Raw genomic sequence first — 24,454 nt, 5'->3', positions numbered from 1 at the left:
TCATCATCATTAATTATTAGAGAAATGCAAATCAAAACTACAGTGAGGTATCACCTCATACCAGTTAGTATGGGCATCATCAGAAAATCTACAAACAACAAATGCTGGAGAGGGTGTGGAGCAAAGGGAACCTTCTTGCACCGTTGGTGGGAATGTAAATTGATACAGCCACTATGGAGAACAGTATGGAGGTTCCTTAAAAAACTAAAAGTAGAATTACCATATGACCCAGCAATCCCACTACTGGGCATATACCCTGAGAAAACCATAATTCAAAAAGAGTCATGTACCACAATGTTCATTGCAGCACTATTTACAATAGCCAGGTCATGGAAGCAACCTAAATGCCCATGGACAGATGAATGGATAAAGAAGATGTGGCACATATATACAATGGAATATTACTCAGCCATAAAAAGGAATGAAATTGGATCATTTGTAGAGACGTGGATGGACCCAGAGACTGTCCTACAGAGTGAAGTAATTCAGAAAGAGAAAAACAAATATTGTATATTAACGCATATATAGAGAATCTAGAAAAATGGTACAGATGAACCGGTTTGCAGGGCAGAAATAGAGACAAAGATGTAGAGAGCAAATGTATGGACACCAAGGGGGGAAAGCGGCGGGGGGTGGGGTGGTGGTGGTGGGATGAATTGGGAGATTGGGATTGACATGTATACACTGATGTGTATAAAACAGATAATAAGAAAAAAAAAAAGAAAAAGAAATTTCTGGCTCTAGAACCATGTTACCACTGTCACAGTCAGGAGCCATTACTACGGCTACCAGCTCCAGAAACATGCCACTTATCGAACAAGCTGCACCAGCAAAAAGGATACCTCATGCCCTGGCTCTTGACTTCCAGGTAGTAAATGAGTGGATCCTGGGACCTCTAATGTTCCGACTGTGGAAGAACCCAACATCTAGACCATTTTGCTTGGCAACATCTAGACCATTTTTCTTGGCAGCAGAAGTGAAGCAAAAGCCATACCACACCTCCCAAGTCTCATGCGAGTACATCTGACTGGCTGGACCCAATTCATATTTAGACCCTCGGCTGCAAGGGAGACTGGGAAATGTGTGTGTGTGTACGTGTGTACTTTCCATCATCTGCAGTACAGGATAACACAGTTGGATGGGAAAGGAGCTGAACACCAAGGACCATATCGACTGCTACCCTCATCAAAGATGTAGTCTATTGAAACCCCAACTCCAGGATCACTGGAAGTTCAGAGCTCTTCCTGTGATTTTGTCACTATTTTCTGCCACGTGAAAATTTTATAAAATATAAAACATGTTCTCTCTCCTCAATGTGGTTATAGATAATAGCCACCATGCAACAAAAAGAAAAAAAGAAAAAAAGGAACAATTACACTCTTGGGTATATAAGACTATAAGTAAATAAGATCTAGATGTTTTCTTAATGACAAAAAAAAAAAAAAAAGCTTTCAGAAACACACAAACTCAGGTAAACAAATAGGCAAAAGATATAAACATACCCCGGTAAGGAACTAACGCTAGGTCTCAGTGGAAGCAGCCTAGACTGAATTACAGTTTGTTAAGTGTTTATCGGTGTATGCTGTTGGGTTGGAGATCTTTCACTTATAAGCTGGGGAAGCTTTCAATTGAAACTCTGTGATTTGTGCTGACTACTAAAAATAAACACATTTGCTTTTCGCATTTCAGAGCAGGCTTTGAATCACAGCCTGAAACTATGTTCTAATTATTCTAAAGAGCCAGAATACAAAGAAAGAAAGCAAATATGCCTGGACAGGGTCAGGCAGAGGGTGACCCAGCAGGGTAAGCACACCTAGCATGTTGTCCTGGATGCAAAGAAGCAAAGTCACAAAATACCAGACGTTGAGCCATCAGCCGACTTCCAATGTTATAAGGTGATATTAAAAAAATTTTTTTACCACCAGGAAGAATGTTAGATATTAGCCTGATTCTCACCTGGGGACTCACAGATAAGAACACTGTTGCCCAGTGGTTCTTAACTCTGGTCGCATGTTGGAATCACTTGGGAAGCTTTAAAAATACGACCAGATCAATTCAGCAAGAATCTCTGCAGGGTGGGGCTTGGCAAGCTTTCTTTTTAAGCACCTCCCAGGTGATTCTAAGGTGCAGCCAGGATTGAGAACTACTGCTACTCCAAAGCCTATATGACCAATACTCACTATCCAGCTAGTAAATGGCAGGAATAATGTGAGGAAACATCCCCCTGGGCTCATACACTCTACCCCGTCTTTCCCATTTGACAGGCAGTCCTTCATTTCTGTATGAATATCAAGGACTGTGAAATGTTTTTTTAGCTAGCTGAAAAGCATAAAACACAGCTAGTTTAGGAACTTATGATGGTTCATCAATTACACTTTTTGGTAATCACTTCAGACATAACTAAATTTAAATAAATCTATGGGGTTTATTAATCCCCCTCCACCCCCAACACTTTATTTTCCAACACTACAGAAATCTCAGTGTGATTTCATAGATCACATTACAGCACCTTTCACTGTCCGCCTACTAAAGCTGTTTACAAAAAATTCAAATGATATAAAAGTACTTCTGCCACTTTCCAGATAAAAATGCAGAGTGTTCTTGAGCTGATTTAAAAAAAGTTTCCATGGTACAAACACAAAAAACACCACCAACTTGGAAACCACTGAATTACACAAAGTAAAACAGGTTTTTAAAATGCAGGACTTCTCAGAGCCTTTAATGTGCTCTTATTTAACCCTAAACTTAGACTGTAGTATATAATACTTTACAAACTAATTTGGCCAAGTTTTCTTCTCTTGTCAACTCTCAGAACTAATGTACCGTAGAACCCACTCTGAGAAACACTATTCAGAATTCCATCTGCCATGAATCTATATAGTGTTTGAATAATTAAATCTGATTTGCATATCCATACACAACAAGTAGAGATACAGAGCTCTCCAGAAATCGAACAAGGCTCTGGGCAGATTGCCAAAGGCAAACTGCTTGGTGGAAAACACTGGTCTCCCTTACTCCCAGGCCCCTGGCAGCACCTAGTGGAATCACAGCACTTACCTTTTGTGCTGTACACTCTGTCCCATCTGTAGTGGTAACTTGCACTTCATCTCCAGAATAATCAATACTCTTTACCTGCTCAAGAAAAGCAGTTATGAAAAACATAATAAGGGATGGAACCATATGATCCAGGATCCTTTCCAATTCTCTTATTATGGGAGTTTACATTTCCAAGGCCATGGCGAATCACTTCCTGGCATTCAGAGAACTAAACAACAGGTACTTCAGGGAACTCTCACTCAGCCCCTTGATTATTAATGAAAATGCATCTCAGCCACTATTGTTTCCAAACAGCAGCAGCTACCTCATCGACAAGGATAATGTGACTGATCATAGTATCAAAAGTATTTGCAGACACTGGCTGAACATCAGAGCAGGCACCTGTCTCCTGTGTAATCCACGTGCCCCAAACTTCACATTCTCCAAGCACCACCAAACCAGAGCCTCCCACCACTGTGGACACTCACTGGAGATCTGAGCCGAATGTCCAGTCCCTCTGCCAGTTTTTCCAAGATGACGGAGTATCCGGGAGTGAGGAGGGTGTGGTCACCGGCAAACTGGGCAAAGAATTCATTGTGGTCCCAGGAGCGAGCAGACACCTGGGAAACATCAGGATAGGTTGGGAAACAAGAGGTGGTGTAAACCCTGGAGCCTGCACCTGAGGGACAAAAACAGGAGCCCCAAGGTGGGAAAGACCACCTCAGGCCAGAGGGCAGAGGGCAAAACAGAAAGGTGGGGGGGGTGGGGCATGAATAGATAAACCCAGGTGGATACCGCTGCCAGGGAAAGGAGATCTCTCAATAAAGCACAGGAAAGCTTATTTTGGAACAAAAGGTAGACGTGATTTGGGCATGGGTACCACTCCCTGATAAAAATGAAAGGTGTATTATACATCAACAACCCTGGATAAGGAGAATTCCATGAGAGGAGAACTGCATTCAATCAACTCCATATATAAATATGCCACCTAGATGTCTTCAACATGGAAATTCCACAGACACTGAAATGCAGCATGATTTTGGAAAAGTGTGATTCCAATTGCAAAGAATCACCAAATGGAAACATGAATTGTTGTCCCTGCCCGCCCCACCAAAGAGGATTATTAAGTGAGGGGTCATCCACAGAACCGCTGTTCAATGTACAGCATATCCAAGTATCGAGATCACAGTTGGTGACATGAATCAGGCAAGTTTAAATTTATTTTAGCAAGATGAACAGATCCTAATTGCAAAGATGCTCTATTCTGGTTTCTTAGGAGCAGTGTTTTCAGCCCACAGTTGCACAGAAATGGCTCGAGGGCCCCCAAGGAGGGCAAGGGGAAGGCAAGGACACTGGCTCTTGCCGCCTCCCTGACTCAGCCCAGCAGCCCTCCTGTATTCAGGTTTACGGACTGGGTGTCTTCACAGGTATGATTTGAAGACAGGTTTCTCTTGCTTTAAAAATTTTTTTTTTCAAAACCACTGTGGGTTTCATATACTCTAAAGTCCTGGTGTTTGATCTTTTAAGCAGCAGACCCATTGTTCCCCGTTTATCCAGACCATCCCAGGCTAAATATCTCAATATATAAAACACACACATACACAGAAACAAGCGTCTTCAAAGCCCACCTGATGGAGGCTGCTGCCACAGGCATATTCCAGGTTACTGAGATGGAACTGAAGGACCTCCTCCTCCAGCTCACTGAACTGGATTCCAGACTCGTTAATAAAAGCTTTGTAGATCTCCTCTATCTTTTCTGCAATGGGAATGGAGCAAAGCAGAAAAAAAACTTTAACATTATTCTCGAATTCCTTATCTTTTGCGTTCCACCTCCTTCAACCTGCAAGGCCCCAAACTTTTGAAGACCTTTCCCAGGTAAACTCAGGGGGAAAGAGCATCTGTCTTGATAAGGTTGGTTTCTCTCAGAAAGTAAAAGCTTATCTTAATGGGGAACAAAACTATGCAGGTTCTATGTCTTCAACCACGTTTCATTTCTGCTTAGTGGAGAAACTATTTCTTCTTTTGCTCAAGATAAAGGAAAAGTAACCCTTGCACATATAAAGACAGAGAGAGGATTCCCACTCCCTTTCTGGTCCTATTGCCATCACCTTAAAGTCAAGTTCTTATAACAGCTCACCTCAACTAAGAGACCTATCATAGACTGACTACTGGCTATCTTCTCTCCCAAACATTCCAAATAGTCCATCATGGACTTTCATCATGCCAACCCTCTGGCTCAACACCTTTAATTACTGGTTCTCCATTGCCTATGTAATAAATTCCAAAAACCACAGCCAGACAGTGTTAGCACATTTTTAGCCTTTCCAAAGACAGCAAACACCACCTGTCCACTCACAGGCTCTGCTGCACTGCTGCTCAATCTTTTCCTGGAAATGCCAACCCTGCAAAGTCTGCTACTACCACGCCCCTCCCTGGAATGCCCTCCCCACCCCAGTCCCATCCATCCTTTACAGACCAGCGTCACCTGGTCACTACCAGCCTCAGGAATCGCTCCTTGGTTATCAACCCCCAGCACTTATCTATCCCATTCACCTGGAACTTTCAACTACATATACACCGCCCCGTGACATCGTTCCAATGATTGGCTTAGATTCCTTTTTTGGGGGGGTGGGGGAAGGCTTGTGCCTGACAAAGTATAAGAATCTTAGCACAGGTTACTTCTTTATAACCTTCCTAGTGGTGACAACCACCCAACAGATACATTGCAGTCTCAAAGCTTCTATAAAGTATTGTGCACATGCTTGACTAGAAACAGAACAGAGCATCAGTTAACTTTTCTTTTTTTGACAACTCAAGGTTCTCATTAAAATGTTCCATTCTTATGTTAGACTGTAGTATGGGGATGTCTGTGGCACCTCTGTGCTAGGCTTTTGCCCCTAGACCACTGGGCTTTTTTCCACTTTTAATACATTTTTGTAGCAATCCCATTCCTGCCTCCTGCTATGTGGTTTCTATTTTCCTTTAGGTTTCGTAGAGGTGTGGGAAGAACCAAGACTGCTAGAACAGTATAAACAGACTGAGAGAAGCCTCAGTGTGATCTCTACGTAAATAACATTTAAAAGCTTTTAGTATATTTGCTTTGTGAAATTCACTCTAGCTTCTTAGTATTTATATTTTTGTCTTTTCAGCTAAATGCTAATAAGGTGAGAGCTCAGACAGCTGAGATAGGGCTAGGCAGGTTCTAATTGTAACCTCATGGAGAGATGTGCATACTATTATTAAAGCTTTTCCAAAAATATACTAATGAGATGAAACAACTACTTACACAGTAAGTGTTGCTGATCCTCCCTTAATAACTTGTTTTAAGTAAAGCCAAGACAAAGCAATATTGTTAACTTTTGTATTTGGTGGCCCTGAAAGAATTGTAAAGAAAAACGCCACCCAGCGACTATCACACATGTGCAAAAACACTAACCAGATTCTGACAACATAATGCAAGTACGCCTAGTCGCTGTCTTCATTTCCAGAAAATTCAACAACTCACCACTTGGTCTGGACACCACATTTGGTTAAATGTTCCCTGTCAACCCCAGTTAAGTTTCTAAAAATGTTCTGTTACGGTTTGTCAGTCAACACTTACTAAGGGCGATTAGAATGTGGGTTGGTCTCAGAGGCGAAGAATTGAGGTCGCGGTGGGGAGGGCGGGGGGCGAGGGGGGTTGGCGGCGTGGGGCAGGTGGGGAGAGAGGATAAAAAGAGGAGACAGACAGTCCCTGCTCTTGAGAAATGTACCCCAAACAGAGACAGAGTGTATTCCAGGATGGAGACTTGAGACCCCTTGCACAGAAACACATAGCTGAAGCAAATTAATACCCTGCCAATTGGATTCAAATGCTCGTACTGTAAGAAACCGACATGCTTCCAAGAATTACAAGTGAATACATTCAGGTCATGAAATTGTAGGTTAAACAAATATCAATTTAAGAAGCAATATAGTAAGATCTCAGCGGGCGCCCGCAGGGAAATGAGCTGTTACAGTCAGGTTTTCTAAAGGGTGAATATTGTCCATTTAGTACCAAAGCCTAAAAACTTTGAATTAAAGTTCTTAAATCATAATACAGAGTCTTGCATTCTTAAACAAAATATACTGGAAAAAAATCTTAACCTACTGTCCAAAAAAGAAAAGGAATCCTTTCACACAGGAACTCTTATCTAGAAGAGTCATTATGTGGTGGCTTGTTATTCACATAGAGCTTACCACATGCTTCCTTAAAAGTAAGCTCTTCTGGGAAATTGAAAATTAAACATTTAAATAATTTTCTTAAACACTGGCTATTGTGTAAAGAATTATGTGTGCGTATGTGCATGCGCGCGCGCACACACACACACACACACACACGCATCTAAAGGTCCCTGAGGCAGTTCTGCTCCCCTCTGTGGAATGGTCAGTTCAAAAGGAACGCTCCTGAGGACTATTCTTGTTGCATCCATCCAGGCTCGTGGATGAATGATGCTACCGCTAATCAAGCTCAGGTTAGAATGAGACTCAGATGGAACAATCAGAACACCATTCTCCCCATACCTCCTAAAGGGACATCTTGGAGCTGAGTCTTATCCTTCCTCCACTCAGAGACCACATCCAAGAGAGCATTAAAATGAAAATCCATGCGCTTGTCAATAGTGGGGTCAGTTATTCTTCCACCTTCCTGAATTAAGTCACATCTTTCTCCAAATTTATGCATGCTGATGCCAAGCTTCAAAATAATAAGAATAAGAAGGTGAAAAGTTTTCCCTGGAAAAAACAGGTACAGGTTCTAAGCTGAAATCAGACAGAGCTCTCATGGAGAAAAGGGTCTAGGACCTCTCAAAAACAAATGCTGATTGGGGAATGGCAGCAAAGTAAGGCAGTGAAAAACCAGCATGGAATCTGCGAATGTAAGCGTGCCAGCAACAGCTCCTATGCCACGCCCTCCACAGCTTTCCAGCCAGTATTTATCAATGTTTCAGACGCTATAGCTGTGCACCGCCTCTCTCTGCTCTGACATCCTATTTCCTCTGTGGAATCTCATGTGAAAGAGCACACAAACACACGAACACTCACAGAAGTTGAAATTGAATTGACTGTCAATAAATAGCTCAGAAAAATCCTTGGGCCTACCATAGGTCTTCAAAGACACTAGGTAGGTTTGCCTGATGAAAGATTTGATTCTCAGATAAACAATGAATACCTTTTTTTTTTTAAGATAAGTATGTCCCACATATTGCATGCAAAATATCCCATGTAATATGTGGGACATACTTATACTAAAAAAATTATTGTTATTTATCTGAAAGTCAAATTTAAGTGGGCATTCTGTAATTTTGTTTGCTTAACCTGGCAATCCTAATCAAGTGGCCTGCGAATAACGCACAAATACAATTAAAGACCTTGGGGCGGGGGGGGGAATATTTTAAGTCCTCTAGTTCCACCTTCGCAGAAAGGAAGAACTATACTTGTTCTTATTTACTTTTCAGAGGGCGTGAGGGGGCAAGAAATCATTTGGGGGTTGTTACATATTATTTAGAAGCATATTAATACTGCACACAAGCAAACTGAGACCATTTTTTCTTTTCTTTATCTACAATACAAATCTTAAAGAAACCCACTTGTTCACACATTAGTGCTACTGGGTTGTTAATACAGCCGTTGACAATCTGGGCTCCTCGTCCCACTGTGACGCCTGTGAAAGACTTATCATCCCACACTCGGCCTCCAATTCTGTCTTTGGCCTCCAGGACAGTCACCTAAAAAGACAATCGGGGAAGCTGAATAGGATGCAGTATAAATGTACAGTGACATTGTTAAATGAGTTTCATATCCGGTTAATGTATTATTATATTATTAGAGAAACAACTTTACAAAGAGAGCAGTGTGCATATGATCCAGGAATCCCACTCCTGGGCATACATCCAGACAAAACTATAATTCAAAAAGATACATGCGCCTCTATATTCATAGCAGCACTATTCACAATAGGCAAGCTATGAAAACAACCTAAATGTCCAACGACGAATGGATAAAGAAGATGTGGTACATATATACAATGGAATACTACTTAGCCATAAAAAAGAATGAAATAATGCCATTTGCAGCAACATGGATGGACCTAGAGATGATCATACTAACTGAAGTAAGTCAGAAAGAAAGACAACTACCATATGATATCACTTATATGTGGAATCTAAAATATGACACAAATGAACTTATTTACAAAACAGAAACAGACTCACAGACACAGAGAACAGACTTGTGGTTGCCAAGGGGGAGGGATGAATTGGGAGTTTGGGATTAGCAGATGCAAACTATTATATATAGAATGGATAAACAACAAGGTCCTACTGTAGAGCACAGGGAACTATATTCAATATCCTGTGATAAACCATAATGGAAAAGAATATGGAAAAGAATGTATACATACCTATATGTATAACTGAATCACTTTGCTGTACAGCAGAAATTAACACACTGTAAATCAACACTACTTCAATAAAATAAATTTTAAAAAAAAGAGGACAGTGTGAATAGGAGCCCAAGTAGATGTTAAAAACAAACAACGCAGGCTCTAGCAAGGAGTAAGTGAGTGGTCTGCTGGAGAAGCCCCTCAAACTGTTTCCTCTCAAATCCCAAAATGGTAAGACTGGATGAACTAGCATGTGAAATGCATATTGAAAACTTTTATTAAATAGTATTCCATAAATTAAAAGGCACTCTTAAAAACTAACTTAGGGGCTTCCCTGGTGGCACAGTGGTTGGGGGTCCGCCTGCCGATGCAGGGGACGCAGGTTCGTGCCCCGGTCCGGGAGGATCCCACATGCCGCGGAGCGGCTAGGCCCGTGAGCCATGGCCGCTGGGCCTGTGCATCCGGAGCCTGTGCTCCACAATGGGAGAGGCCACAGCAGTGAGAGGCCCGTGTACCGCAAAAAAAAAAACTAAGTTAAAGAGGTGGTTTTGTCCTATGAAATATCTGTGTCTGTAGCAAAATTCCTTTAGCATTGTAAACAGGCCTTAACTTCCCTATGACTATTATTAAAAAAAAAAATCATATGTCATTATATCTAAGTATGGCCTCACAGGCTTGGCCAAAGCAGGTTGGTCCCACCACACCCAGACCGTTTTATCTCCTCCAAATTTCTGATGCTGGTGGTGGTGGGAGCTGCTCTCAGGTGGACAGCCCTGTGGCTCAAAGAGCTTCACTGCCCTTGGTTGTAGTAACTGAAAATGTGAATCCTCTTCAGGGCAAAACCAGTCCTTTCATTTCTGGATCCCTAAAAGCACTTCTTCAAATTGCTCCAGGAGGTTCCCCGAGCTAACCATCTCTTAGGTTAGGAGGAGTCTACTTCCTAACCACGAAGGAGCGGGGTGACCTCCCCAGGGTCTCCTTAGAGAAAGGGGAGAATAACAGAGGTCCCCTAAATATGCTTCTTCCTTGGACCTATATTTCTCATTTTCTCCAACTAGAAAGGCTACAGCTTGTGATTCTCCCCTCCCCACCTTCTTTCTCTGACTTCAGATGAACTCAGAACCATCCGTTTCTAGTTTATTTTAGTCTATAAGAGGAAGGCTGAACATTAAAGACAGCACCCCTCCTAGACTTTGGCTAGGACTAACCTTCCTTGTAACATAATCTGTGGGTTTCCCAAGTGAAAAACGAACAAGAAACCTTGGCCCTAATATCTAATGCTGAAATACATAAATGACCAATTAAAACACCTCATAGCTTAATACCACTTAGACAATATTTTGAAATGCAAACAGACTTCTTATACATTCAACTCAGATTCTTCTGTTTTGTCAGCAATATATATAAGAATCCAAGACGTAGGTCTTGCATTCCACCAAAAGGAAAACCTCTTAGGCAGAGCCACTGAAAACTTTCTCATCGCCGAAACTCCTCCAGCAGAGAAAAACGTTGTGAAAAAGAAGTTGTTTCTTTCAGCCAGAGAGAATACAGCGAAAGACTAATTCAATTCTACCAAACTGATTTTCACATTTGGTTTAATGGAAGACCAAAGTCCTTGCAAAACAAGTTTTTAAAAAAGGAGAAATGAGTCAGACATAGCAAGTCCCAGAAATTTGGAAGATTTGAATGAATCTAATGGAAATTAGATACTGAATTGCACAATTTTTGTTTTTTTGTAATCGTCTCTATTTTGGCTAATTTTGAACAATTAGAATAAGGCAACATACTAGATAAAAAGAAATAATATCCTTCTCCTTGGGGAAGAAGGATACCTCAAAAATATACAGTACTTTAAAAGTCACATAATTCTGTCTTAACCCTGGATTAACTAATTCAATCCTGCTTCCAAAAGCAAAGATTGTTTGTTTTCAAAGTGTGATTTGCATAAGAAAATGTAACTGGATAGTTCATTAACTTTTATGCAGGAAATGGTGAATTTCCAAGCTGCTATTTGTTGTCTCAAACTATTGCAGAAACAAGGGCTTTTTCTTCACTGCTGTGTCAATAACGACATGTCAAGAATTTCTGCTTTTTAAATTTTACTTTTTATTTTATTTTTTGGCCACACCACATGGCATGCAGGATCTTAGTTCCCTGACCAGGGATCGAACCTGTGCCCAGTCTTAACCACTGGACCACCAGGGAAGTCCCAAGAATTTCTGCTTTAATATCATCTTAGAGTCTCTTGAGTCTTGCCCATCATAGTCTAAAATCCTCTCCAAAGCTGCTGGAGTTTCTATTTCCTCTACCTTTCTTCAATTAAACCAATTGCAAATTTTGTATCTTTTCTAGGATCTATTGTAAAGTTATACAGATATAATGTATTTAGCATTCTTTGCTAAAATCAGGAACTAGTTTCCAAGTCTTAGAACATTCGGACCAAAGGAGCAGTTAACCATCTGTTTCCGCCTCCATGTCCCCCAAATCTTACCTTAATTCCAAAGTTATGCAGTTGCCTAGCAGCTGCTAATCCTGCTGGACCAGCTCCAATAATGATGACTGATTTCTTTACCAAAAAAAAAAAAAAAAGAGAAAGAAAAGAAAAAGAAACAAAAATCCAATTAGAGCAATGAAAACAATGTAATAGAAGGTACTAGCTGCTGAGCAACGTTCGTTCATCTGTATTTCCTTGATGTCCTGTCTGTACAAGTTATTTCCCTGAAGAATACATTAGTACTTGTCCTGAGTCAGCCCTTCCTCCTTTCTACCGCCTAGAGGAATAGTGATTGATATTCTCTTCCCTTGGAGAAATGCATATTCTACAAAAGTCTTGCCTTCTAACTTTTATAGTGCTTACGGGAGTTTTACTTATATTATGAACATTAATGTACTAGCATTTATCATGACTGAGGGTGGTGGTATTGCTAAGAGCTACAGTCACCTACGTTGTGGTAATCTTTAGGAAGAAGATGCTGGTTGGTGCCCACGGTGAGAACTCCTGTGTTGATGAGACCTTTCCTCGTCATAAAATAAAGTATCCTCTCCACTTCCTGAACACATCGGATGCGCACGAGACCCCGGACGATGATGTGAGGAATACATTTCTGAGGAGTAAGAGCTTCCTGTGTTTGGAAATAAAACCAAACTGTTAAAACCAACCAACCAACCAAAAACAACTCTTGGTTCCTCAGAAAGTGAAACGTAGCATTACCGTATGACCCGGCAATTCCACTCCTATGTATTTACTGCAAAGAACTAAAAACATAGGTTCAAAAAAAATTCACAGCAGCACTATTCAAATTGCCAGGACAACCAAGTGTCCATCAGTGGATGAAAGGATAAAGGAAAGGTGGTCTATCCATACATGGAATATCATTTGGTCATAAAAAGAAATGAAGTGCTGATGCATGCTACAACAGGAATGAACCTTGAAAACATTATGCTGAGCAAAGAAGCTGGTTACAGAAGGCCACGTATTGTATGATTCCGTTTATATGAAATACCCAGAACAGGCAAATCTTATAGAGACAGAAAGTAGTTGTCAGAAGCTGGAGGAAGGGAGGAATGGGGAGTCTCTGCTTAATGGGTGTGGAGTTTCCTCTTGGGGTAATGAAAAAGTTCTAGAACTACATAGAAGTGATGGTTACACAATACTGTATATGTATTTAATGCCACTGAATTATCCATTTTACAATGGTTAAAAGGGTAAAAATGGTAAATTTTATGTTGTGTGTTTTACTACAATTAAAAAAAAAAAACAAACCTCTCCAGGTAATTGGAATCCATCATTTATCACTAAGATATAGTAAGACCAAAGGAAGGTCTGCCTGGCGAAGGAAAAAAAGGAGAAAGGGACAAAAGAAGCACATAGCAATCTGCATTTTATCACCTAAGTTTCCCCTCGCAGAGAATGACTGACCCGAATGACTGACCCAGGAGTGTGGAGGCAGACCATACCACAAATATATTCCTGATTCAATAAGTCACACAACAAAGGCCATTACAGAAACCCAGGATGCTGCTTGCACTGGCAGCAGAAAAAGCTGGACACTCATCACTGATAAGACATGGGGGGAATGGACTTAGGAACTTGTTAAAAAAAAAAAAAAAAAGACACTGCCTTTCTCTTTTCACCCCAGCAGCTTTGGCAAGGCCTTGGTCTGTTTCAAAGATTCAAGAGTAATGTGGCCTCTGCCCAGTGTCACGAAGTTAGAACAGGCTTGGGCCATGCTGGCGGTGGCGGAGTGGGGAGAGGGCCCACCCTGGCCTTTCCTCTACTTGTCCCCAAGCCCCAGCTCCAACAGAACCTGAACACAGGAAGATGACTATATACTCAAAATGTGAAAGAAATAACATGTACAACATTGGCTTGGATTGCTGCAGAAGATTAAAACGCGTGTTGGTATTCATGACGTTAAAAAAAAAATCACGATGAAAGATCCCGCGCTCCGCAAAGAAAGATCCCGCATGCCACAACTAAGACCTGACGCAGCCATAAAAATAAAATAAATAAAGATTTAAAAAATCATTTCAAAGTCTGACCCCTTTATAGCAACCATATTTGAGTTTTCCCACTAGAGTATTAAATAGATACAATACTTGCTATCTTATTACAAATTAAAATAGATCCACACTGATAAGTGGAGGATTTGTTTTTTTTATAAGATTCTTCTCCTGTATAAGTCAAATTTCAAAGTCAACTAAAAAGAAATGGGAAGAAAAATGAACCCAAGGCTGTTTCTGAAAAGTGCATCTTCACAACTTATTTACAGGAAATTCTGACCAGTTTTGTTTAGTTCAGCAAATGTTTATTGAATACCTCCCTCAAGCCTGCTGGAGAGGAAATGAATAATTCTACCTTGTCCAATCCACTCACCTGGGTGTAATTCATATAAACTGCATTTATAGCCAAAACTTAATCAAGTCATCTCAGACTGGAGTCTAATCCAGTGAAATACCGGGTTGGAACCGGAATATCTTTCTTCAACCAAGATTTCTTTGGCAGTCTTGTAAAATGTTCTGCATTCAGCAGTCACTCAGATAATTGCAGAAGAAATTAATAAATTGGAAAAAGACTAGCATCAGGAAAGCCTCTGCTTTAAAAAGAAAACAAAACTCGTGGTCCCGCCCTGCCCACCCTCTAATTTATCTTCATCCCTTTCAAGGTGGGCACTGTGTGAGGGCCCTAACATTTATTCAGTCCCAGCAAAAAGCGAATCGCTGGTCTCAGATGCTTGAGGATAATCAGGTGAGTCAGAATCCCTGCCCTCGAGGGGTTTATAATCCAATCTTTAATATTTTATTCTTTTTTCTCCTGGTATTGTCACTGGAACTCGTTGAACCAAATTTTGCACCATATAACTAGAGAGTGAAGAATTCTGATGACACATGGTCTAAAGTGGTGGTTCTCAGGAAGGGGAGACTTTGCCCCCATTTGGCAATATCTGGAGACATTTTTGGTTGTCACAACTGGGGGAAGGGGGTGCTATGGCATGTGGGGAGTAGAGGTCAGGGATGCTGCTTAAACATCCTACGATGCAGAGGACAGCCCCGACACAGAGAATATCCACCCAAATGTCAGGAGTCCTGAGGTGGAGACACCCGGATCCAAAGGTTCTGTCCACAGTCAAAGCAACTTCTCTCCTTAACAGAAATCTGTGTCCATGTGCTGCTGGCTAACACACCCTTCACTCACCTTGCAGTTAGTGTACCACAGGGCGAGGATGAGGTTCCTCAGAGCCAGGTACATGGTGGGGTCTCGGGAATATTCTGGGAACTCATAGAGCTCGTCCAGCTCCATCACGTCTGGCCTCACGCACAAGGCTTTGCCGCACTCGTTGGGCTGGTAGAAAGGCTGGAAGTACCGGTTCATGCCTGGAACTGAGAGAAGACACAGAATGGGCAAACCTCACAAGCTGTAAATTCTAAATCTGGCTAAATTGAAGAGCAAAAAGAAACCAGAAAGGAAAGCCTAGACAAGCTCCCCAGTCTGTCCTACATAAATATTTCCACTTCCTCTGTCCAGTTAGACAAAATAGGCGTGAATTAAACAATTTTTTTTTTCCCATTCGTTCTTCAAAAATTCAATTTCTGTGGCATGGAAATTTTTTTTTTTTTTAATTTTTTGGCCACGCCACACAGCATGTGGGATCTAGTTCCCCGACCAGGGATCAAACCTGTGTCCCCTGCATTGGAAGGACGGAGTCTTAACCACTGGACCACAGACCAGGGAAGTCTGGAATTTTTTTTTTTAATTTTTTACTGTGGTTAAAAAAAACACGTGCCATAAAATTTACCATCTTAATCATGTTTGAGTGTTACCATTCAGTAGTGTTCAGTATACTCACATTGTTTTCCAACAGATCTCCAGAACATCTTCATCTTGCAAGACCAAAATTCCAAGCCCAACTGAATGCCAAGTCCCCATGGAAATATATCTTAAAAGCAACTTTCACTGGAATTTTTCTGATTATAAAATTAATAGGTTCATAGAAGTAAATAACAATCACTAACTACTGATAATCCTTGAGCGGTGTTAACATTTAGGACTATAGTCTAACCTTGGTTCTGTTTCTATGAATAGAGAATATAAATATAACTGATATTTTTTCTTACAAAGTCAGAAAAAAATGCAATAAAAAGGCTGTTTTTCCTACCTGCTTTTCAAGAACAGTGTCCCATGTCATTAAATATGACTTCAATGGACATATAATATTATTCTATTTATTATTTAACCACTGCCCTATTGCTGGGCACTTAAATTTCATCCAATTACTTCACTATTATAAACAATGCCACACAAATCTTTGGACTTACTTTTGATAATCTTTGATAATTTATTTAGGATAGATTCCTACATCCAAAGAACATCTATTTTAAGGTTTTTGATTCATGCTGCCAAATTGTCCTTCATAAATGTATACACTAGTGGTATCTGAGTTGCCTGTTTTATTCCTCCTTCATTAATACTGGGATTTATCACTTCAGCTTTGATTTTGACCACACCTGCATTTTTAGAGGGCCCAGTGTTATTAGTTAAACACCTTAAGATAGGGCTATAATGTCAAAACCTACTTGCACCATCAAAGATGAAGTTTGTTAGTGTGCAGGAGATGACCTACAATTCTTGCTTGTACACCAAGAATTCTGATGGAGAATTTTAAAGATCCCTTTAAAGTAAATGGTTATCAGTCTGCCTGCCTTGACCTGAAGTTTTTCCAAGAGTGGGTTGTTTGGCTGAGATTAGCAATGGCATAATTAGAAGCAGAAAGACTCGGGGAGAAAAAAGAAGGGTGGCTCATAGGGTCAAAACCTTCTTCTGGCATGTCAGAGTGAGTAGGTATTATCATCAAATTATGCAGCTATCCAACTTTCAAAGAAATGCTCGTTGAACTCGTAGGCATGATTCCTGGACCAGTGTTACAGGCTTTCCCACTGACTGAGGGCAAAATTAACTGTCCAATATATACAAATGATACGAGTGATCCACAGTGAAACCAGATCCGTGAAATAATGAGGTGCTTTGTAGCAAGCTGCACACATTAAAAAAAAAAAATCTTTTCCGTTCTGCTCACCCACATATTTCCAGGGCAAGGGCGGAGGGAGGAGGGAAAGCGGGGAGGGCCAGGACCAGCTCTCACCCAGCACACAGGGGACTGCCTTGGAGTGCTCCAGCTTCCCAGGACTGGCATCGCTGGCCGTGCGGTGCGTGCTGGTGCAGGACGGGCTCATGCCAACGCAGTCGGGGTAGTAGGCAGAGAGCAGGGGTGCTGCCACGCTATCTTTCAGCAAAGGAGGTAGGATGAGCATGGAGTACCACCAATGGTTGGAAACTTCCGACACTCTCTGCAAGGGGGCAGAGCAAAACGAAGAGGGACAATGGCAACCAAGAAATGTACATGCAGATGGTTCTCGTCGTGTCATCCATTCTCATTCATCCTTAACCCTTCTACTCTGCCTTCTCCCACTCCATAGTCCTAGACCAGAGTTCTGCACAGGAAGATCAGAAACAAAAAATGCCTGATGAGACCTGGAGAGAATGTTTCCTAGGCCGCGTTTTTTCAGATCTTCAGCAACGGCCTCCCCCTTTCCCTCCCTCAAAAAACCCCACCAACACAAGGTAAGTCTTAAAGCTACCCCCACTGACTCTACCGCAAGCCCAGGTTTGTTTGAGTCTGACATGAGAAACTTATTTCTGTTCCGTAATCATTTATCACCCATCCCTTCCCCCTTTTAACTGAGGATCTAAAGATAACTGAAATTACAAAATTCAGCAGAAAAAACTATTCTCTGGAGTAGCAGTCCAAACAGTACTGCTTTTTGCCAGAGGCTACTAAAAAAACTTCAGAGGGAAAAGTACATGACAATCATCAAAATAAAATGCTCCATGTAGAACTGAATTGAAAAAGCTATTTTCAGTCTTAAAATATGTGATCATATTCCAGAGATGATTTAACATACGGAGCCATTCGATCAAAGCAGCCCCGTGATGACTAACTATTGTGATAAAAATAAAATTTACCTGGCTTCTAAAGCGAAACTGCCACATACCCTATGTTAGGCAGCCTTTGCTACACGTGATCTTGAATGTACGCTCCAGGAACTCTAGGAACCTGGTAGAGGAGAACTCTGGGCTCAGGGACCCTCTGATGCTAGTTATCCAGGCTCCACGCAAATGCCACTTGCCATCAAGCAGGGGTTTGTGATCTCAAGATGCATTTTATTTGCCCTTCAAAGTCCAAATCTGGGGCAAGCATTTTTCAGCTTACTACAAACCCTAACACCCCCCATAAGTTACTCCCAGCTGCTACACACATTTATTTTACTTGCCCGGCCCGTGAAGGCTTTTCAGTTTGCAGTCTTTGTCCTCAAGGCTTGTTTTAGGTTTGGCTACCCTTGAGCAGCCTGTGCTGGACCAAAAAGAAGGAAAGCTTCAGTTCCTTCTCCAACACAGCAGGGCTGCCTCTATGGACCCCCTTCCTGGCTCCGACAGAGTAAAACTGGGTGTTCAGATCCTGACACTCGAAATGGACCAAAGAGGGCAGAATGTAGATGCCTTAAAAAAACAAGAACCCCCCAAAATTAAATAAAGTAAACCAACCAAAAAAAAGGGAGGAAAAAACAAAAACAAACCACATACCCAAGTGCTTCCCATTCTAATCCACTTCCTGGGCCTTGCAGCTGTGTTGGGAAATTAAGTCAGGACCCAAGAGAGACCCTGCCATTGCTACCTGCCCCAGGCTTTCTTCTCCTTGGAAGCCCACCTGAGGGCGCGCCAACCAGCCTCTGGCTTAGCGTAGGAGAAACTCAATGACTGGTAAACAAACACGTGGTCTTGCTATTCCGAGTGTGTTAGCACACTCACCATTCTGGGACACCTGACTATAATTTTGTCAATATGCCATCAAATGTTCCACTCTCGCTTTTAATACACATACCACTGAAGAAACTGTGCTGGATACAGTCTATTAGCATATTTAATGAAATGCCCACTACACTCGGTTAAAAAGTTGTCTCCCCAAATTCACGTCTACTCAGAACCTCAGAATGTGACCTTATTTGGAAACAAGGTCTTTGCAGATGTAATTTGTCACACTGTAGTACAGTGAACCCTAAATTCACTCTAACGTGTCCTTATAAGAAGAGAAGAGACACAGGGACCGGGAGACACACAAGAGGAAAAAGGTCATGTGAAGATGGAACAGAGATTGGAGTGATGTGGCTATAAGCCAAGGAATGCCAGGGATTGCTGGCAGTGCCAGAGCTGGAAAAGGCAAGGAAGAATCCTCCCCTAGAGACTTCAGTGGGAACACGGCCCTGCTAACACCCTAATTTCAGACTTACAGCCTCTGGAACTATGAGACAATAACCTTCTGTTGCTTTAAGCCCCCCAGGTGGTGGCAAGTTGTCCCAGCGGCCCTAGGAAACTAAAACAGGCACTCAAAATTTAGAAACTGCTTTAAAGGTAACCCCAGAATCCATATGAATAGAAAAAGGGTAGCAGGTATAGGTGACATGGCTATAAACCTGCTCCGGACTCTTTCTTAACCAAAGACAAAAATAAATAACGGGCAGATGAATATCCAGGGACTCTTCCAAGCTTTTTAAAGTTCTTATATCCCAAGAATATGGCCTCTGTCCTAAAGTTCAGACTCCTTGCGCGCAAAATGGGGAAATATTCTTAAGGTATTTGTAAGTGTTATTTAAAGTTATTTTGTCCTTTCTTTCTGTAATGTCATCCTGTGTACCCTAAATCCAGAAATTATTTAGGCCACTGCTTTACTATGGAAATGTTTGACGGTACCACTGTTTTTATTTTTTTAATGGGTCTGTGTGCGCACGCACGCACACACGCGGGCATCTCACACAGCCCTTTATGTAACAGAATAGATATGCTAGGCGTCAATTCTCCCTTTGCCTAAACATCAGTCACAGTCCCTGGGTTTCAGACATCTAGAAAAACTACAAACTATCTTGGATTGCTGTAATGCAGAATAACTCAGAAACTCAGAATTTTAAAAAATCATTTTCTGAAACAGCTATTGGATCTAGCTATGTGGCAAAATTGGCCAGCTCAGGTGGCAAAGTTTCCTAAGACAGATGAAATGTGATGAGGCTCTGCCAGCTGCTTCCCCTTCCACATCTGGGCAGGGATGGGACAAAGCAGTTATGCTGAGGTCAGAATACACAAAAACACTCTCACAGCTGAGTATGGGCCAAGACCATCAAATTATGGGCCTCTTGTTCTCTTCCTGGAACGATTCAAGTGGAGAGAAGGTCATAAAGTCGCCCTTGAAAAACAAGTATAACAAGTCTAGTCCCTGTAGGAAGGCAAGGTGTCCGTTTCTTCCTTTTTGTTTCCTTTTAACATAGAGCAATAACATTTTAGTTTTTTTTTTTTTTAAGTTGGGAGAGGATCACCCACAATACCACTATTGCTAGCATTTTCATCATGTTATCCTGTTAGATAAAAACCCCTTGGATCAGCAACCAAAAAAAAGAGAGATACTCATAAAACTGTTACTGTCATTTACTTATAGCACTTATCACTGAAGGCGTGACGCACTCTAGGCTAGAACATGCAGAAATACTCACGAGATCCTCTGGAAGGGAACAATGATCTGAGGTCTCAGGCTGCAAAAACAATACAAAAAACAAGCATTAATTAGGTTTAATTATAAAATATAGTCTTAAGTGTCAATTACCTTCAAGAAGATACCCCTTTTCACTGATTAGACTGGTTTAAAAAAAAAAAAGTGTGATAAAACACCGCATGAATGAGGGTACGGGGAAGACAGCCCCTCTTGTAAAGATGTCCTGGCTGGAAATCTAAAAGAATGTAACCACTCTGGAGAACAGTTTGACAAAATACGAAACTTTTAAATGCATGATAATTTGGCATTATCTTGTATCTATGCCCAGCAATTCCAGCCTTGCTATACAGACATACCTCAGAGACACTGTGGGTTCAGCTCCAGACCAACCATTGCAATAAAGCAAATATTGCAATAAAAGTGACTCAAACGAATTTTTTGGTTTCTCAGTGCATGTAAAAGTTATGTTTATACTATGCTGTAGTTTACTAAGTGTGCAATAGCAAAAAAAAATTACCATACATACTTTAATTGGAAAATACTTTATTGCTAAAAATGCTAACCGTCAACGCAGGGTTGCCACAAACCTTCAATTTGTAAAAAAAAATGCATATCTGCGAAGCGCAAAAAAGCAAAGCACAATAAAACAGGGCACACCTGTGTTTTCTAGAGAGACCCTCATCCATGCGCACCAAGAGAAAGATTAGAAAATGTTCAAAGGAGCACTGTTTTTAAGAAACAGAAGATACACACAACCCAGAAGTCCATCGAGAGTAGAATGGAGAAACAAACTGTATTATAGTCAAGAGAATAAACTACAGCTACATGTTACAACATGGACGCCCCTCACAAACATAATGGTGAGCGAAAGAAGCCAGACCCCAGAGCATACATACTGTCTGACTCCATGTACATGAAGTTCAAAAGCAAGCAAAACAGCCATAGTGTTGTGAAGTCAGGGGGGTAAGTACAGATCCACAGCCGTACCACCCTGGATGTGCCTAGTCTCTCTGGTCTCAGAAGCTAAGCAGGGGTGGGCCTGGTTAGTACTTGCATGGGGGAGAAGAGTTAGTAGGTAGTTACTCTGGGGAGGCAAGGGATGGACTCTGTGAGTGAAAAGGGGTGCAAGGGGGCTTCTGAGGGGTTGGTAAGTGTTCAGTGTCTTTACTGGGAGCTGGCTAAATGGGGACTCTGAAAATTCACTGAGCTATGCATTTTGACTTGTGCATTTTCTGTTTGTATGTGATATTTCAATGAAAAAAAGTTACCTAAATAAACTGAAGACTGGCATACCATATGGCCTGGGAAATCTGGCCCTTGGAATATATTCCAGAGAAACTCTTGCATGTGTGCATGCACTAGGAGAGATGTGCAAGAATGCTCACAGAGCGCTGTGTGTAGCAGCCGCAAACCAGAAACAACCCTCACACCTATGAACAGGAGAATAGACATGTTGGGGTAGATTCACACAACGCAAAACTACACAGCAGGGAAAATGAATGAACCAGACCTGCAGGCATCAACATGGATGCAGCGGAAAAACCTCAACGTTAAGTAAGAGAACAAAGCTCAGAGGAATACACACCATAGAATACAATTTACAACCAACATAAAAATATGCAAAACTTTACATGTTATTTAGAGTGTCATACGTATTTATCAACTCTGTAACAAAAAGCAGAGGAAAAATGAATACAAAATGCGAAATACTGTTTGCTCTTGTAGGAGAGGCAGAGGAAGAAAACTACTGGGGGGAACCCAGGGAGTTGCAGAAGCACTGGTAACGCTCTGTTTCTAAAACCAGGTTGGGGGGCACACAGTGAGTGTTCACCTTCATCCTTTATTCCTCACACACAAGTTATAAATACTCTACTGGTTCTAAGAATTATTTCATATTAAAAACAACTGGATAGGGACTTCCCTGGTGGTCCAGTGGTAAAGAATCCACCTTTCAATGCAGGGGACACGGCGGGTTCGATCCCTAGTCGGGGAGCCAAGATCCCACATGCTGCGGGGCAGCTGAGCCTGTGCGGGGCAACTACTGAGCCCGCACACCACAACTACAGAGCCCACGTGCTCTGGAGCCCGCACACCACAACTAGAGAGAAGCCCGAGAAGCCTGTACGCCACAAAGAAGAGCCTGCGTGCTGCAATGAAAGATCCCGTGCGCCACAACTAAGACCCAATGCCAAAAATAAATAAATAATATTTTAAAAAACAAACAAACAAACAAAAAACTGGATATACTTTGACACAGCAATTTTATTTCTAGGAACTGATACTACAAATACACTGAAAAATAGCACAGATACAAAGCTATTCATTACAGCACTCTCACTAACGGTAAATGTTTAAAAGTCACCTAAATGCCCTTCAGTCACACCAAATTCATCATGACGTATCCATTCAGTGGACTATTTACTACACAGTCTTTAAAGAGAAAGAGGTCTTTACATACTGAAGCGTACGTCAAGATCTTTAAGAAGCATCTTTAAGAAATATTAAATGACAAAAAGCTCCAAAACAGTGTGTGTTGTTTGCTACGATTCTTTTTAATGCTGTTCTACAAATAAACCTTTCCAGACTTTGTCCTTGACAGAAGATCAAACTGAAAACCAAAAGGACTCTGGGTCAATAAACACCCTTTAAATAAATATTTCAAAAGTTCAGGCTCTGGGTGGTAATCAATTGCAATGGAGCAGGAGAGTCTCAAAGGAGGATTTCTTGGGCGGGGGTGGGGGAGGAGATTTAAAAGATGTGATACCATCCTTACAGGCTGGGATCTAAGAAGATCATAAAGTCTTCAACATGAAGATGGATGGAAGAAGAGAAAGGCATTTAAGTTTTTCAAAAACAAGGACTCTGACACCTCAGAGCTCTCCTGGAAAAAAGTACTTGATGTTAAAATACATCCAAGCAGGTGATGAATCAAAATAATGGGATAGAAGGAACTGTAGTAACAGAAATTGTGGGCAGCAGTAATTGCATATAAGTGCAAGAGTAAACAATGAATGGGATATGGTCATAGAAAAAAAGTGATATTCCAACAGAGCAAACTAAACTAACACAAAACAGCAAAACCCTAACAAAAATGGGAGAGAGAAAAAGGGGAGGTGGGCTGAAGTAAGGTGTCATTTACTTTTCCCTCTGTCTTAGCAGGGTGTCAATTGATACAACCTAAAATTGAAACATGCAATTTTGTTAAAAAGCTAGAGCGATTCCAACTTATCCTCATCATGTATTTTCTTAACCTTTTAGGGAGTTTTTAGAAACTACTATTTCTTGAGATGAAGAAATAACTGTCCTATGTCCAGCAATTTCGTATTTCACTTTGGCTTCTTTTACTTACTTTAAATTATGTTGTACTGAACTGAATCATTTTACATAAAACAAGCATATACAGCACTCCTCCTTAATATGAAGTTATCTATCTGCCAGGCTTTCTCCTTGTGTACATGCATGAATTCTCTTGAATGAATCTCATTTAATAATGGTTATTTCATGACGATGACTGCATGAATTTTTTTAATCTTTTTTTCTATATTGCTTGAATTTTTCAATGATAAACAAATATCATTTGTCTGAAAACAAACTCATTCTAAAGAAAACAGACTTTTCAAAAACTACACAGGGGCTTCCCTGGTGGCGCAGTGGTTGAGAGTCCGCCTGCCGATGCAGGGGATGTGGGTTCGTGCCCCGGTCCAGGCCGGGAGGATCCCACATACCGCGGAGTGGCTGGGCCCGTGAGCCATGGCCGCTGAGCCTGCGCGTCTGGAGCCTGTGCTCCGCAATGGGAGAGGCCACAACAGGGAGAGGCCCGTGTACCACAAAAAAAAAAAAAAAAAAGTAAACTGAAGAAATTGTAAATGACACACCTGAAGAAAAATCAAGTAATCAAAAAAAGCAACATGGATAATCTGAACAA

The 24,454-nt window shown here is 41.3% G+C and overlaps 1 protein-coding gene across 8 annotated transcripts in view; it reads right to left on the bottom strand.

The window, feature by feature from the left end:
* Positions 1–24,454, bottom strand: part of KDM1B (lysine demethylase 1B) — a 55,599-nt gene that overhangs the window by 15,958 nt on the left and 15,187 nt on the right. For all 8 annotated transcript variants that reach the window (XM_067752083.1, XM_067752081.1, XM_067752089.1 and 5 more), the window contains 10 exons: positions 20,531–20,569; positions 17,077–17,281; positions 15,132–15,316; positions 12,382–12,558; positions 11,928–12,002; positions 8,643–8,780; positions 7,579–7,750; positions 4,665–4,792; positions 3,525–3,656; positions 3,058–3,132 (listed from right to left, as the gene is read on the bottom strand). In XM_067752083.1, coding sequence (XP_067608184.1) covers positions 3,058–3,132; positions 3,525–3,656; positions 4,665–4,792; positions 7,579–7,750; positions 8,643–8,780; positions 11,928–12,002; positions 12,382–12,558; positions 15,132–15,316; positions 17,077–17,281; positions 20,531–20,569 — 1,326 coding nt within the window. The remainder of the gene's footprint in view (positions 1–3,057; positions 3,133–3,524; positions 3,657–4,664; positions 4,793–7,578; positions 7,751–8,642; positions 8,781–11,927; positions 12,003–12,381; positions 12,559–15,131; positions 15,317–17,076; positions 17,282–20,530; positions 20,570–24,454) is intronic.

This window comes from Pseudorca crassidens, chromosome 10 (genome assembly GCF_039906515.1).
Source record: "Pseudorca crassidens isolate mPseCra1 chromosome 10, mPseCra1.hap1, whole genome shotgun sequence".
NCBI lineage: Eukaryota > Metazoa > Chordata > Mammalia > Artiodactyla > Delphinidae > Pseudorca > Pseudorca crassidens.
The sequence above is the reverse complement of the archived record's forward strand: the minus strand, read 5'-3'. Positions and strand labels throughout refer to the sequence as shown.